Genomic DNA, 13,001 nt, shown 5'->3' on the forward strand with positions numbered 1-13,001 from the left:
CCAAATGTATGTTTTTTAGTCTATCTGTCCTGTGTGTGTGTGTCCAGGTAATTACTTTGCCGTGATGGAAACATTTTTGTAAAAAGACTAGTACAATTTCAATAATTGTGTTTGAAATATGTTGTCATTTAAACCTAAATATTTAAGGAGACAAACTGTCGCCTTTTTAATGCGTTGTAGTGAGTAAACTTAACAAATTAAAGAATTGGAGAGAAGTAAAATAGTTTGTACATTATCAGTGATATCTGTGTTACAAGTTTTATTTTGTGTACATATATGTTAAAAGAGAAAACCATGAGCCAAGTTTTAAAATATGTACTTAGTTGTTGATTCACTGATGAAGAAATTTCTGATGTTAGGAATTAATTTTTTTTTTTTAAAGCATACCCTTATTAGTGTTGTATGACCATATTCTGGAAACTAGGCATCAGAACAAGGATAAATTTGTTAATTAGTTGAAAAATCTGATTTTCATAGTAGGGTAATTCACAGTCTCTTTATAGCTTAGTATTCCTCAAAAGATTGAAATATTAAACCAGTACAACAAAGATTTCATTTGCAAAAAGAAAAAAAACTGAAAAATTAGGGAAAATGATTATAGTTTTTGGTCTTCAGTGTTTCATAACCAAGTGTTTGTATACGGTTAAAAAAAAAACTTAACTCTACATCAGATTGAGAGCCCAGCAAAGTACAATTGTAGTGTATAGTAAATGGACAAGTGGGTAGAAGGAACAAAGTCTAAAGAAGAACTACATGGTGGAGGCTGGGCACAGAGGCTCATGCCTGTAATCCCAGCATTTTGGGAGGCCAGGGTGGGCAGATCATGAGGTCAGGAGTTTGAGACCAGCCTTACCAACATGGTGAAACCCCGTCTCTACTAAAAATACAAAAGTGAGCCGGGCGTGGTGGCGCGCACCTGTCATGCCAGCTACTCAGGAGGCGGAGGCAGGATAATTGCTTGAACCCGGAAGGCGGAGGTTACAGTGAGCCAAGATCGCCCCACTTCACTCCAGCCTGGGCAACAGAGCAAGACTCTGTCTCAAAAAAAAGAACTACGTGGTCGAAAAATTGATGCTTGTAGGAATTTATTAGAGGATTGTTGGTTAAATTTAATACTGAATGCAGCCTTTTGTTGTTTAAAAAAGTTTTTTGAACTTACAGTCTACGTCAGCATCAGCATCTGCGTCACCATTTCAATCTGCGTGGTATAGTGAATCTGAGATAACTCAGGGAGCACGCTCAAGATCGCAGAACCAGCAACGGGATCATGATTCAAAAAGACCTAAACTTTCCTGTACAAACTGTACTACCTCAGCTGGGAGAAATGTTGGAAACGGTTTAAACACGTTATCAGGTAAGAATATGTTTCTGTAGGTATTTTAAGCCCATTTTTCCCTAGGTGTAACACAGTTGTTCTTAGTTTTAGAATGAGGCAAGCAGATTTTATATGAAGACAGTGGGTCAGAAATGTAGTGGAATTTCCAAAATCTTAGTTTAAATTAATGCTAGAACTGATACTAACTCTTCTGCATTTTTCTTGTAAAGTTGATATAGATATTCTACATAAACAGGATATTAGCAGATTTTAATTAGAATAGCTGGTGTTTTATGATCATCAAATTGGTAAATGTGTGTATTCTGTTGGTTATATTTTGTAATTGTTACAAGGAAGGCTAAATCTACTGATACATGTTTAAAATATTGCTTAAGCATGTCTTATGTAAATGATAAACATTGTAGTATATAATATTTATTTTCAGAAAATACGGAGGCTAAGGCAGAATGATCTCTTGAGGCCAGGAGTTTGAGGCCAGCCTAGATAACATAGTGAGATCCTATTTCTACCAAAAAAAAAAACAATTAGCTGGGCCTGGTTGTGCATGCCTATACTCCCCAGCCACTTGAGGGGCTAAGGCTGGAGGATCGCTTGGTCCCAAGGAGTTTGAGGTTACGGTGAGCTATGATCATGCCAGTGCACTCTGGCCTGGTAGACAGAGCAAGACTCTGTCTCTTAAACAAAAAACAAATACGGAAACTCTTGAGTTAGAAAAAAAATGGTGGTATTTTAGTAGGATTTCTAGACAAGGGATTAGAAAGTCACAGTTTTAGTTCTCTAGCTAGATGAGTGGCATTGGGCAAGGTACTGACCACTCTGGGATTTGGATGATCTATCCATAAAGCGTCATGCCTGGTATTTTGTACTGAGACACATATTTTTCACACACATTGAAAAGATCTTTTGTTGAAAGGTCAGGAGGCTACCGTCTCACTCATACTCCTCTTCAAATGAAATGTTAGCCAGTGCCAGTGTTTAAGAGGAGCCAAAACTTGTGATGACACAATTGGAGGTAAAATTATTTAAATGTTTGTGTGTTACCAATTGAAGTAATGTAAGCAGTTCCTGTCTATTTTGATAATCTGGAATGTCATGGGAAAGACGTGCCTATCTGAAGGATATTAAGAATGTTGGGATGGCTAAGAGCAGACTGTTAATAACTTTGTAGTCAAACACCACTGTGCCAGAGATATTTTTGTTCTCTTCTGCTATGTGAAAACATTATAAATACTCTGGGCCATTTCTCTTAATAAAGAGGAATTATTAAGACTACTAGGATTAGGGAAGAAAGAATCAAAATTTCAAGGTAAATAGTGAAGGAAAGAGGTTTGAGACAATGTTTAATTTACTTTTAAATGAAATCATGTCTAATAAAATATCAATAACTATAACAATACTTTAATTCTTAGAATTAAGAATTCTAGAATAAAAAATTAACCAACTGTGGTAGCAGTAAAAATAATTCTGATAAAATTGTATTGTTGACATCTTCCCTTTCCAGATGACTTTGATTTTGATATTGGCAGTTCTCCAGCATCACTTTCATTGACTTTTTTTGTGAAATTCTCCATGTTTGGCAAGATTTACATTTTTGTTCTGTAATCATTTTACATCATGTATAGGTAGATGTTGTGGGAAGTGACTGAGACATTGACATCATGTATGGGGTAGATTTTAATGTTAGAGAAGAATATGTTTAGAGTAGGAAATAATTTTATAAGTGAATAATTTGTGAATAATTTTATGTTTTACTGACTGAGACATTGACATCATGTATGGGGTAGATTTTAATGTTAGAGAAGAATATGTTTAGAGTAGGAAATAATTTTATAAGTGAATAATTTGTGAATAATTTTATGTTTTACTGAATTTTGTTTCTGATAATGACTACATAACTGGGGATTCTCATAATAAACAACAATAAGGCCGGGTGCTGTGGCTCATGCCTGTAATCCCAACACTTTGGGAGGCTGGGGTGGGCGGATCACCAGAGGTCAGGAGTTTGAGACCAGCCTGGCCAACAGGGTGAAACCCCATCTCCACTGAAAATACAAAAATTAGCCAGGCATGGTGGTGCATGCCTATAGTCCCAGCTACTCAGGAGGCTGAGGCAGGAGAATCACTTGAACCCAGAAGGTGGAGGTTGCTGTGAGCTGAGATCGTGCCACTGTACTCCAGCCTGGGCGACAGAGCAAGGCTCCATCTCAAATAAAAGATAATAATAAATAACACTAACTTTCCTCTGTATTACTGAAGATTTGTTACCATCCAAAGCCTTGAAAGCTTTCTCTGATATAAAACTTCTTCATTTATTTTAAGATTCATCTTGGAGGCATAGTCAAGTTCCTAGATCTTCATCAGTGGTACTTGGATCATTTGGAACAGACTTAATGAGAGAGAGGAGAGATTTGGAGAGAAGAACAGATTCCTCTATTAGTAATCTTATGGATTATAGTCACCGAAGTGGTGATTTCACAACTTCATCATGTATGTATAAATTACATTAAGTGTAGCTTCTCATAATGTTCTATTTTCCTTTTTATGTATATTACTAAAACAACAGTAAAAAGGAATAGTGTATCTTTTGTCTTATGAAGATTTCAGAATACCTTAATATTTCTTTCTAGTACTTGTTTTGACCTTAAAAAAAAATTTAAAATACAGTAGATGAGTAAGAGTATCTAGATTCCATCTACCTTTACATTGTTTAACTTGCATTTTTCCTTTTAAGAATGTCTGTGTTACAAAGTAACATACTAAATCTTGTATCCTCAAATAGAATTTGCCTATAACATATGTAGTTTAATAACTACTTCTGATTCTTCTACTTCTGAAATAACTGAAAGTTTAAATCACCATTTTAAGGCATAATTTAAAATTACTTTAGTATAACATGGATGTACCTCTAGTTTTATTAAATTGACCTCAAGACCCACACTTTGTTTTTGGTTGCTTGGTTGCTTGCTTTGTTTGTTTTGAGATGGAGTTTTGCTCTTGTTGCCCAGGCTGAAGTGCAATGGCACGATGTCAGCTCACTGCAACCTTCGCCTCCTGGGTTCAAGCGATTCTCCTGTGTCAGCCTCTCTCAGTAACTGAAGAAAAAGGTGCTAATTGAAGTTGACAAATGTAGTAGGCAGAAATGGAGTTTGATTTACATAGTAGGAAATAATGTTTTGTTTTTAAAGGTTTATTTTAATTTATCTTACTGGGGGAAATGTTTATTTGTGACAAATGAAAACATTTTATTTTCTTGACTTTGGATAGTAGAGCTTTAGTAGACAGTATCAATAGCTTTTAGGTTTTGGACTATAAAAGTACAGGATAGAAATAGATTTAGTTCCTAACATTTACCCTTTCATAAAGCTCCATATATTAGTGTAGTAGTAATTTAGCTCTTATACAAGGTGAATGGGTAGTTTCCTTGCAAAGGAATCCTATGGTATTTCTCATCCCATTTGAAGATTTAAACCACCAGTTAAGGAATCCTTTCAAAAGTGCAGATGTCATAGCCCTATTCTGATTCATAGTTCCTAGCCAGTATTTAAAGCAAATGTAACACAGGATACATTTACAGGATAAGAATTACAGCTGTTAACCTGAAAGAAAAAAAAAATTGGAAAAATTTTTAGCTATTAGCGGGATTTTTCATAAAATTACAAGGGTTTAAAACAACTTTTTAATTTATTGCACAGAGTAAAAACAAAATCTCCAAAACAGTCTCCCTTGGATGATTTTGCTTTTAATCATTTTAAGAGTCATTTACATTGTATTATTTGGCCTATTTAAAAGCATCTCAATTTAAATACTAGATATTATTGTATCATACCAAATAATTTCTGATCAATAAATTCAGCTGTTTTAATTTTATCAAAATTTTCATAAGCTCATAATACATTTCTTTTTTATATATTTGTAATGTTGACTTTACACGGCAGTACTGGATTTTACCAGTAGGAATAGAAAGAAATATGTTTATGTTTTTTCTATAATAACAGTAAATTCTGTAGTTACAATGTAACAGTAATCAGTTTGAATCCAGCGCTTCGTTTTGACACTCAACATAATAAATGCAAATAATAATGCTCAAATTATTTCATGTAATTGGTTATCTTTACTTCCTTTCAAAAATAGATGTTCAAGACAGAGTTCCTTCATATTCACAAGGAGCAAGACCAAAAGAAAACTCAGTGAGCACTTTACAGTTGAATACATCATCCACAAACCACCAATTGCCTTCTGAACATCAGACCATACTAAGTTCTAGGGACTCCAGAAATTCTTTAAGATCAAATTTTTCGTCAAGAGAATCAGAATCTTCCCGAAGCAATGCACAGCCTGGATTTTCTTACAGTTCAAGTAGAGATGAAACCCCAATCATAAGCAATTCAGAAAGGGTTGTTTCATCTCAAAGACCATTTCAAGAATCTTCTGACAATGAAGGTAGGCGGACAACCAGGAGATTGCTGTCACGCATAGCTTCTAGCATGTCATCTACTTTTTTTTCACGAAGATCTAGTCAGGATTCCTTGAATACAAGATCATTGAATTCTGAAAATTCTTACGTTTCTCCAAGAATTTTGACAGCTTCACAGTCCCGTAGTAATGTACCATCAACTTCTGAAGTTCCCGATAATAGGGCATCTGAAGCTTCTCAGGGATTTCGATTTCTTAGGCGAAGATGGGGTTTGTCATCTCTTAGCCACAATCATAGCTCTGAGTCAGATTCAGAAAATTTTAACCAAGAATCTGAAGGTAGAAATACAGGACCATGGTTATCTTCCTCACTTAGAAATAGATGCACACCTTTGTTCTCTAGAAGGAGGCGAGAGGGAAGAGATGAATCTTCAAGGATATCTACCTCTGATACATCATCTAGATCTCATATTTTTAGAAGAGAATCAAATGAAGTGGTTCACCTTGAAGCACAGAATGATCCTCTTGGAGCTGCTGCCAACAGACCACAAGCATCTGCAGCATCAAGCAGTGCCACAACAGGTGGCTCTACATCAGATTCGGCTCAAGGTGGAAGAAATACAGGAATAGCAGGGATTCTTCCTGGTTCCTTATTCCGGTTTGCAGTCCCCCCAGCACTTGGGAGTAATTTGACCGACAATGTCATGATCACAGTAGATATTATTCCTTCAGGTTGGAATTCAGCTGATGGTAAAAGTGATAAAACTAAAAGTGCGCCTTCAAGAGATCCAGAAAGATTGCAGAAAATAAAGGAGAGGTAAATTCGAAAACTTGTCTTAAACCTATAAATCAAAAATAGAAAAAGAACTCTTCTTTTTTTTTTTTGGAGATGGAGTCTCACTCTGTCACCCAGGCTGGAGTGCAATGGCACGATCTTGGCTCACTGCAGCCTTGGCCTCCCGGGTTCAAGCAGTTCTCCTGTCTCACCCTCCCAAGTAGCTGGGATTACAGGCACACTCCACCATGCTCAGCTAATTTTCGAATTTTTAGTAGGGGTTTTACCGTATTGGTCAGGCTGGTCTCAAGCTCCTGACCTTAGGTGATCCACCCGCCTCGGCCTCCCAAAGTGCTGGGATTACAGGCATGAGCCACCGTGCCTAGCCTAGAACTCTTCATTTCTAAATTGGCTTCTTATAAAATTGATATTTGAAGTTTCTTTTCTTTCTTTCTTTTTCATTATTTTTTTAAATTTTTGAGATGGAGTCTCACTCTTTTGCCCAGGTTGAAGTGCAGTGGCACAATCTTGGCTCCCTGCAGCCTCCGCCTCCCTGGTTCAAGCCTCAGCCTCCCAAGTAGCTGGGATTACAGGCACCTGCCACCATGCCTGGCTAATTTTTGTATTTTTAGTAGAAGCAAGGTTTCACCACATTGGCCAGGCTGACCTCGAACTCCTGACCTCAGGTGATCCACCTGCCTCCACCTCTCGAAGTACTGGAATTACAGGCATGAGCCACTGCTTCCAGCCTGAAATTTCTTCCCTTAACATTTACATCCAGTAAGATGTCTCACTCATAGGTAAATAGATAAGAATTAATAATTGAGGATAAGCCATGGTAGAGGGGTGTGAATTGTGTCAGAAAGTAATCCAAAGGTTATTTTAACCAGGTTGGAATACATATACACACAAAGACAAAAACCTTAATCTCTTACCCAATTCCTTGGTAGACTAATGCTAAATGGGGTTAGTAAGAGGAACTGAATGACCATAAGAGGAACTGAATGACCATGGATTACCAATAAATCTGCCTTAGCCTTTATTAAGATGATTTATTAACTAACCATTTATTTACATATCTCACTGCAAATATTTTTTTGGAATTTGATGCACAAAATTTACTTTGATTCACAAAGTAAAATTTGATGCACAAAATAATTTTGATTTTGTGTTTGAAGTCCAAGTATATGCTGAATATTATGTTTCTTTAAATTTTTTGTAGAGACAGGGTCTTCCTTTGTTTCCCAGGCTGGTCTCAAACTCCTGGCTTCAAGCAGTCCTCATGCTTCAACCTCCAGAAGTGCTGAAATTACAGGCATGAGCCACCATGCCCAGCCAATTCTTTAGAAGTTAGTATTATTTAACAGAAATACCAGTTTAGGCTGGGTGCAGTGGCTCATGCTGTAATCCCAGCACTTTGGGAGGCCAAGGCGGGTGGATCACAAGGTCAGGAGATTGAGACCATCCTGGCCTACATGGTGAAACCCTGTCTCTATTAAAAATACAAAAATTAGCTGGGTGTGGTGGCATGCGCCTGTAGTCCCAGCTACTCAGGAGGGTGAGGCAGGAGAATTGCTTGAACCCAGGAGGTGGAGGTTGCGGTGAGCTGAGATTGCGCCACTGCACTCCAGCCAGGCGACAGAGCAAGACTCTGTCTCAAAAAAAAAAAACGAAAGGTTTAAATGCAGGACATAGAATCTTTTTATACAAGGAAATCTTTATAGAGTTGAAGGTTGCTTATAAATCACTGGTAAGAGTGAAAAGACAAAAAAACCCAGAGATCTTAGTCCCAGCCTTACTCTTAATTTAGTCATCCTAGTCTAATTACTTAGTATTAAAATATTTATTAAAATGAGATAAAGTAGTTTATTTGAAGTACACTTCGAGGAAGAAGACTTATATAAAGGTAATGTGGGATTTTTTTTTTCCTTTTTCACAAAGGCCTAGTAGAATTGTTGGGAAGCATTATTGTTAGTGTTATTTTTAGATTTTTGTTGTACTTTAGTAAGAAAATGCTTTCAAATCCAACTCAGGTGATAAAGGAAACTCTGCACACTTTCTGAGATGCTGGGCATTGGGCTACCATACTCCTTGTTTTTAATTTTATAGGACAGATTTTGCCATGTGACTGTTATTTCCCTGCTTTTAAACTTGCTATTTTTCCTTTTTTTGTAGAAAGAGATTTACTCTACCCTGGTAGTGTTTGCTTTAGTGTTTGCTTATTATAGCAGCTTCCTCTAACTGCAGGCTGTCTGCTGTCTGCTAAAGGATGTAGTTACATATTTTCAGCCTTCAAGGTTAGATTAATTTAAGTACAGTAGTGTAGGCAGAAAGCAAAGCATTACTTTAGTCATCTTCAGAGAGAAATGATTGAGCTAGCACCACTCTATCTGGTTAATTTTAAAAGCAGCATTTGTTGGTTACTTTGCCAGAGAGAGTGTGTGTGTGTATGTTTGCATTCCTGTATTACATCTTTCCTCATACCTAAGGATTTTAAGACATTCTGCAGTTAAAAATGGTACAGAAAAATTGAATCCACCAAGTAAATAGTTGAAACTATGAAGGGAAGAAAGTTAAATTTAAAGGTAAAATATAAATACCATGTTTTCAGTCTTTAAAAATAATTTATGGTTGAGGTTATGTCTGATTAACCCAGGGCATGAAAGTCTCCTAGCAGTTGTATATCCATCTCTTTCCACAAATCTTTTGCTAAGTTCATTTAGGTATCCATATATTCCGGGTTGTATTTCAGTAACAGTTCAGCATTCTGTATTACCAATTTACTGTGTACCTGTTTCATGCCAACAGTGGACTAATGCAGTAGGGATTTTAACAATTACTTACCTTATTATATAAAACTGTTGTTCCACATGTATGTATCAAGCAGTATACAGTGGCCTGTTAAATAGATGACATAGGTTAATGGAAACTTTCATAAGATTGCTGCAGGGAGGGGGCAGATGGAGAATTTTAAAGCATACTTTTAAATTTTTTTCTGTAATACAAAAGTTTATCAGTTTAAACGTGGTTCTGATAACATGTAAATGAGAATCTACAAGCCAGTATGTGTTTAATTCATGGAAATAGCCCTAAAGTTTGAGGGGAGGCAAGGGGCAAAAGTGATAAGTTTATCTTACCTTTATACTGTTGGACTTGAAGTAGTCTGGAATACTGCAGAAATTAAAGTCTCTTAGAAGTACTTATAAAGCCATTGAGAAAAATACAGATCTTAAACTGTCATTTGTTAATGACAAAATTACTTAATCATATGAAAGTAAAAATAAATGATAGGATAGCCTATTTTACTTACCTTTAAAATATTTGTTACGATTTTTATTCTCAATGAGAGGGTTTTTCATTTTCAATCAGAGGGTTGCTGATGAATATAATTATTGTTGCTTTGTTGTTTTTACTATTTGCTTTTTTCCACCCAGAGACAGTGTGGGTAGAAATAACAAAAAAGAAAGCTTGTGATTATGTATGACTGAAGTAACCAACCAGGATGAGTTATGATAGCTTTGGGAAATGTGCCTTCTTTTGCAGCCTCCTTTTAGAGGACTCAGAAGAAGAAGAAGGTGACTTATGTAGAATTTGTCAAATGGCAGCTGCATCATCATCTAATTTGCTGATAGAGCCATGCAAGTGTACAGGAAGTTTGCAGTACGTCCACCAAGAGTGTATGAAAAAGTGGTTACAGGCCAAAATTAACTCTGGTAAGATTTACCCTTTTGTGTTTTCACAATTTTTTCTAAGAGATGCATGTATGTATGCATTTTGGTTAACAAATTTGTAATTTATAGATTGTCGAATTTAGACTTTTAACAAGTGTCTTAATTTTTGAAGTCTCAGCAGAAGCATTAAAGAGCATTAGTCTTTGTAAATTTTTAGTAATGTGTCTTATATTTCATTTCCCACCAAACTATTTACTACTTCATACATGTATAGTACAGCTGTAATTTGTGATCACTGGTGTGTCCCTTTTATCATGTAAGATCCTTTTGAATCAAGGAAATAGACTCACCATTTACCAGCTGTGTGTCCTTGAGAAAGATTTATTTCTAATGTTGCTGTTGTGTCACTTAGCGAATTATGATAATAAGGCTACTATGGGGATTTATTTGTTCATTGAGTGCCTGTAATGGAGCCAGGCACAGTAGTTCTAGACGTCGGTTATAGGATGGTAAAAAGACAAGGCACCTGCTTCTTGTAGTGATATTGGGTGTTAACAAAATGCCTTTCTGAAGTGAGAACGTGTAAATTGAGGGCTGAGCTATTCCATGATGAGGGGAAGCAGCACTCTAGCATAGGGAACAGCAAGTTCAAAGACTTTAAGGTGGGAATCAACCTAGGTCTATTTGAGGAGCTGAATTATGCATAGTGTGGCTGGTGTATAGTTAGTCGGGGAGGGGAGATAAAGTTGAGATGAGAAAGATTAGCAGAAGCTAGTTTGTGCAAGACTTTTAAAGGCCCAAATCTTAGATTTAAATATGATGGGAAGCTACTAAAGGGAAAGGCAATGAAATTATCTTATTTATATTTGGCTTCTCTGAGAATGGATTTTTAGGGGGACAAGAGTAGTACAGGGAGACCAACCAGGAGTCTGTTATCAGAGCACTTGCTAGAGTTGGTGTTGATTAACGTGTAGCAGTGTGACCGTGATAATAGAATGGGTAGATTCTGGTATATTTTGTAGGTAGATTCTGTAAGACATCCAATTCAGCAGATTGGATGTGATGGAATGAAGGAGAAAGAACAATTAGGGAAGCTCATATGTTTGCCTTGAGCAGTTAAGTGAACGGCAGTTCCTTTTACTGAAATAGGAAGCTGAAAAGGGAACCAAGGGTTCTGTTTTGGACATTTTATTTGAACTGCTTACTAGATAACCATATGGAAATGTCATGTAGGCAGTTAGCTAGACAAGCCTGGCATTTCAGGAGAAACACTGGAAGTTTCAGTTATGAACACATGAGTAACGTTTGAGGTTTTGGTATTAAATAAGGTCAGCTAGAGGAAGAGCATATATCAAAGAAATAGGCCCAGGGCAGAGCCCTGGGACACTCAAACGTTTAGTGAAAACAAAGGAGATTTGAAAAGCAGCCTTTAGGAAGGAAGAAAACCAAGAAAATGTGTTGTGCAAGCCAAAAGAAGAATGCTTTAAGGAGTGTGGGATCAACCCTGCACTTCTGAGAGGTCAAGTAAAATGAGAAAAAAGAATAATTGGATTTGATAGCGTAGATGTTCTTCGTGGTTTCAATCTCTGGAATGCTGGGTTCCTGAGCCTGATTAGATTAGACCGAGTAGAGAAAAGTAGGTAAGAAAGGATAGACAACAACATAGGTTCAACACTTTGAACAAATTTACTACCAAGGAGACTGGAGATGGGGAACAGGAATTAGAGTTACATGGGATCACAAGAAGTGTTTTTGTTTTATTTTGAGGTAGGGAATTTTAAGGCATGTTTTTATTTTGAGACTTCTAATAGAGGAAAAAAAAATATGAAAAGAGGGGAAAGAAGATAGGGTCCAGAGCACAGCTTGAGTGGTTATCCCTTAATAGGAGAAAGGATATTTTCTCTTCAGAAGGCTAGTGTTGATGTGTTTATCAGTTTGTTGCTTTGATGGGAAGATTTATGACTCCCTCTGTTAATTGCATCTGTTTTCTTAGAAAGAGAGGTAAGGTCTTTAGCTGGTTAGGAAGTTTTGAGGTGTGAGGAAAATAACATTCTAAGGATGTGAATGTGTAGTAGGATTTCCAGATTGTATTAGTGTCTGTAAAAGTGATTTTAAAATGAGGTACACATACAGTTTTTTTAAAGCAGTTTTCAGATGCTTGGGATAAAGGTATGGACTAGAGTACAATGCTGGTAGGTCTTTTGCCAGGCAAATATGATGAAGGGAGTTAAGGGTATCTATAAGGACATAATTGTGGCGATCATAGAAATTAAAATCAGGAGGAAAGTAAGGACATCAGGAAGTGTATAGTGAGAAAGAGGTAGAGTATCTGAATTTTATTGACATTGATGTAAGTAGGCTAAAATAAGAATTGGTACACAGGAGGAGGGGATGCTTAAAATGGAGATTTAGGGGTAGTGCAGCAAATTGTGATGAGGTCAAGGGTATGAACTTAGAGTTGGTGACTGAGGTGGGGAAGGGTGATATTGGAAGCAAAGATGTTGAGAAAGTTATAATCCAATGGGACTGGTCTTGGATGTTGAAACAACCAAGGATTTAGTTGGCAAAGAAGGGTAGAGAACCAGGTGCTGAAAGTCATTAATGATTAAGGGGGGAATTAAGATTTGAAAACAGTAATGGGTGTGTTGGGTGGGCAGCTACCCTCACTTCTTGGTCCTGAGTTACAAGGGACTGTGAGGATAAAATGGCTATAGAAGCATATATATAGGTATCATTAGTCAGAAGGCACTGTGGTTCAGGCATGAAAGTAAAGAGATAGTTCAAAAGAGAAAGGTTGGTGATTAGA

At 36.7% G+C, this 13,001-nt stretch overlaps 2 protein-coding genes across 23 annotated transcripts in view; one reads left to right on the plus strand and one right to left on the minus strand.

Annotated features, from left to right (window-relative positions):
* MARCHF7 (membrane associated ring-CH-type finger 7) overlaps nt 1-13,001 on the plus strand; it is a 55,113-nt gene that overhangs the window by 28,884 nt on the left and 13,228 nt on the right. For 12 of the 21 annotated variants that reach the window (XR_006691248.3, XR_006691249.3, XR_012421153.1 and 9 more), the window contains 4 exons: nt 1,162-1,354; nt 3,656-3,823; nt 5,468-6,566; nt 10,068-10,237. Coding sequence is in view for 17 of the 21 variants with exons in the window: in XM_065526503.2 (XP_065382575.1) it covers nt 1,162-1,354; nt 3,656-3,823; nt 5,468-6,566; nt 10,068-10,237 (1,630 nt within the window). In the remaining 4 variants the exon portion in view is untranslated. Of the gene's footprint in view, nt 1-1,145; nt 1,355-3,655; nt 3,824-5,467; nt 6,567-10,067; nt 10,238-13,001 lie in introns of all 21 variants that reach the window. The other 9 variants (XR_010580218.2, XM_074009263.1, XM_005573264.5 and 6 more) reach the window with 2 other exon arrangements.
* Nucleotides 9,359-13,001, minus strand: part of CD302 (CD302 molecule) — a 40,616-nt gene continuing 36,973 nt past the window's right edge. For both annotated transcript variants that reach the window (XM_005573257.5, XM_065526511.2), the window contains one exon: nt 9,359-9,422. In XM_005573257.5, the coding sequence (XP_005573314.1) occupies nt 9,404-9,422 (19 nt within the window). In that variant the 3' untranslated portion in view covers nt 9,359-9,403. The remainder of the gene's footprint in view (nt 9,423-13,001) is intronic.

Source organism: Macaca fascicularis, chromosome 12 (genome assembly GCF_037993035.2).
Source record: "Macaca fascicularis isolate 582-1 chromosome 12, T2T-MFA8v1.1".
Classification (NCBI taxonomy): domain Eukaryota; kingdom Metazoa; phylum Chordata; class Mammalia; order Primates; family Cercopithecidae; genus Macaca; species Macaca fascicularis.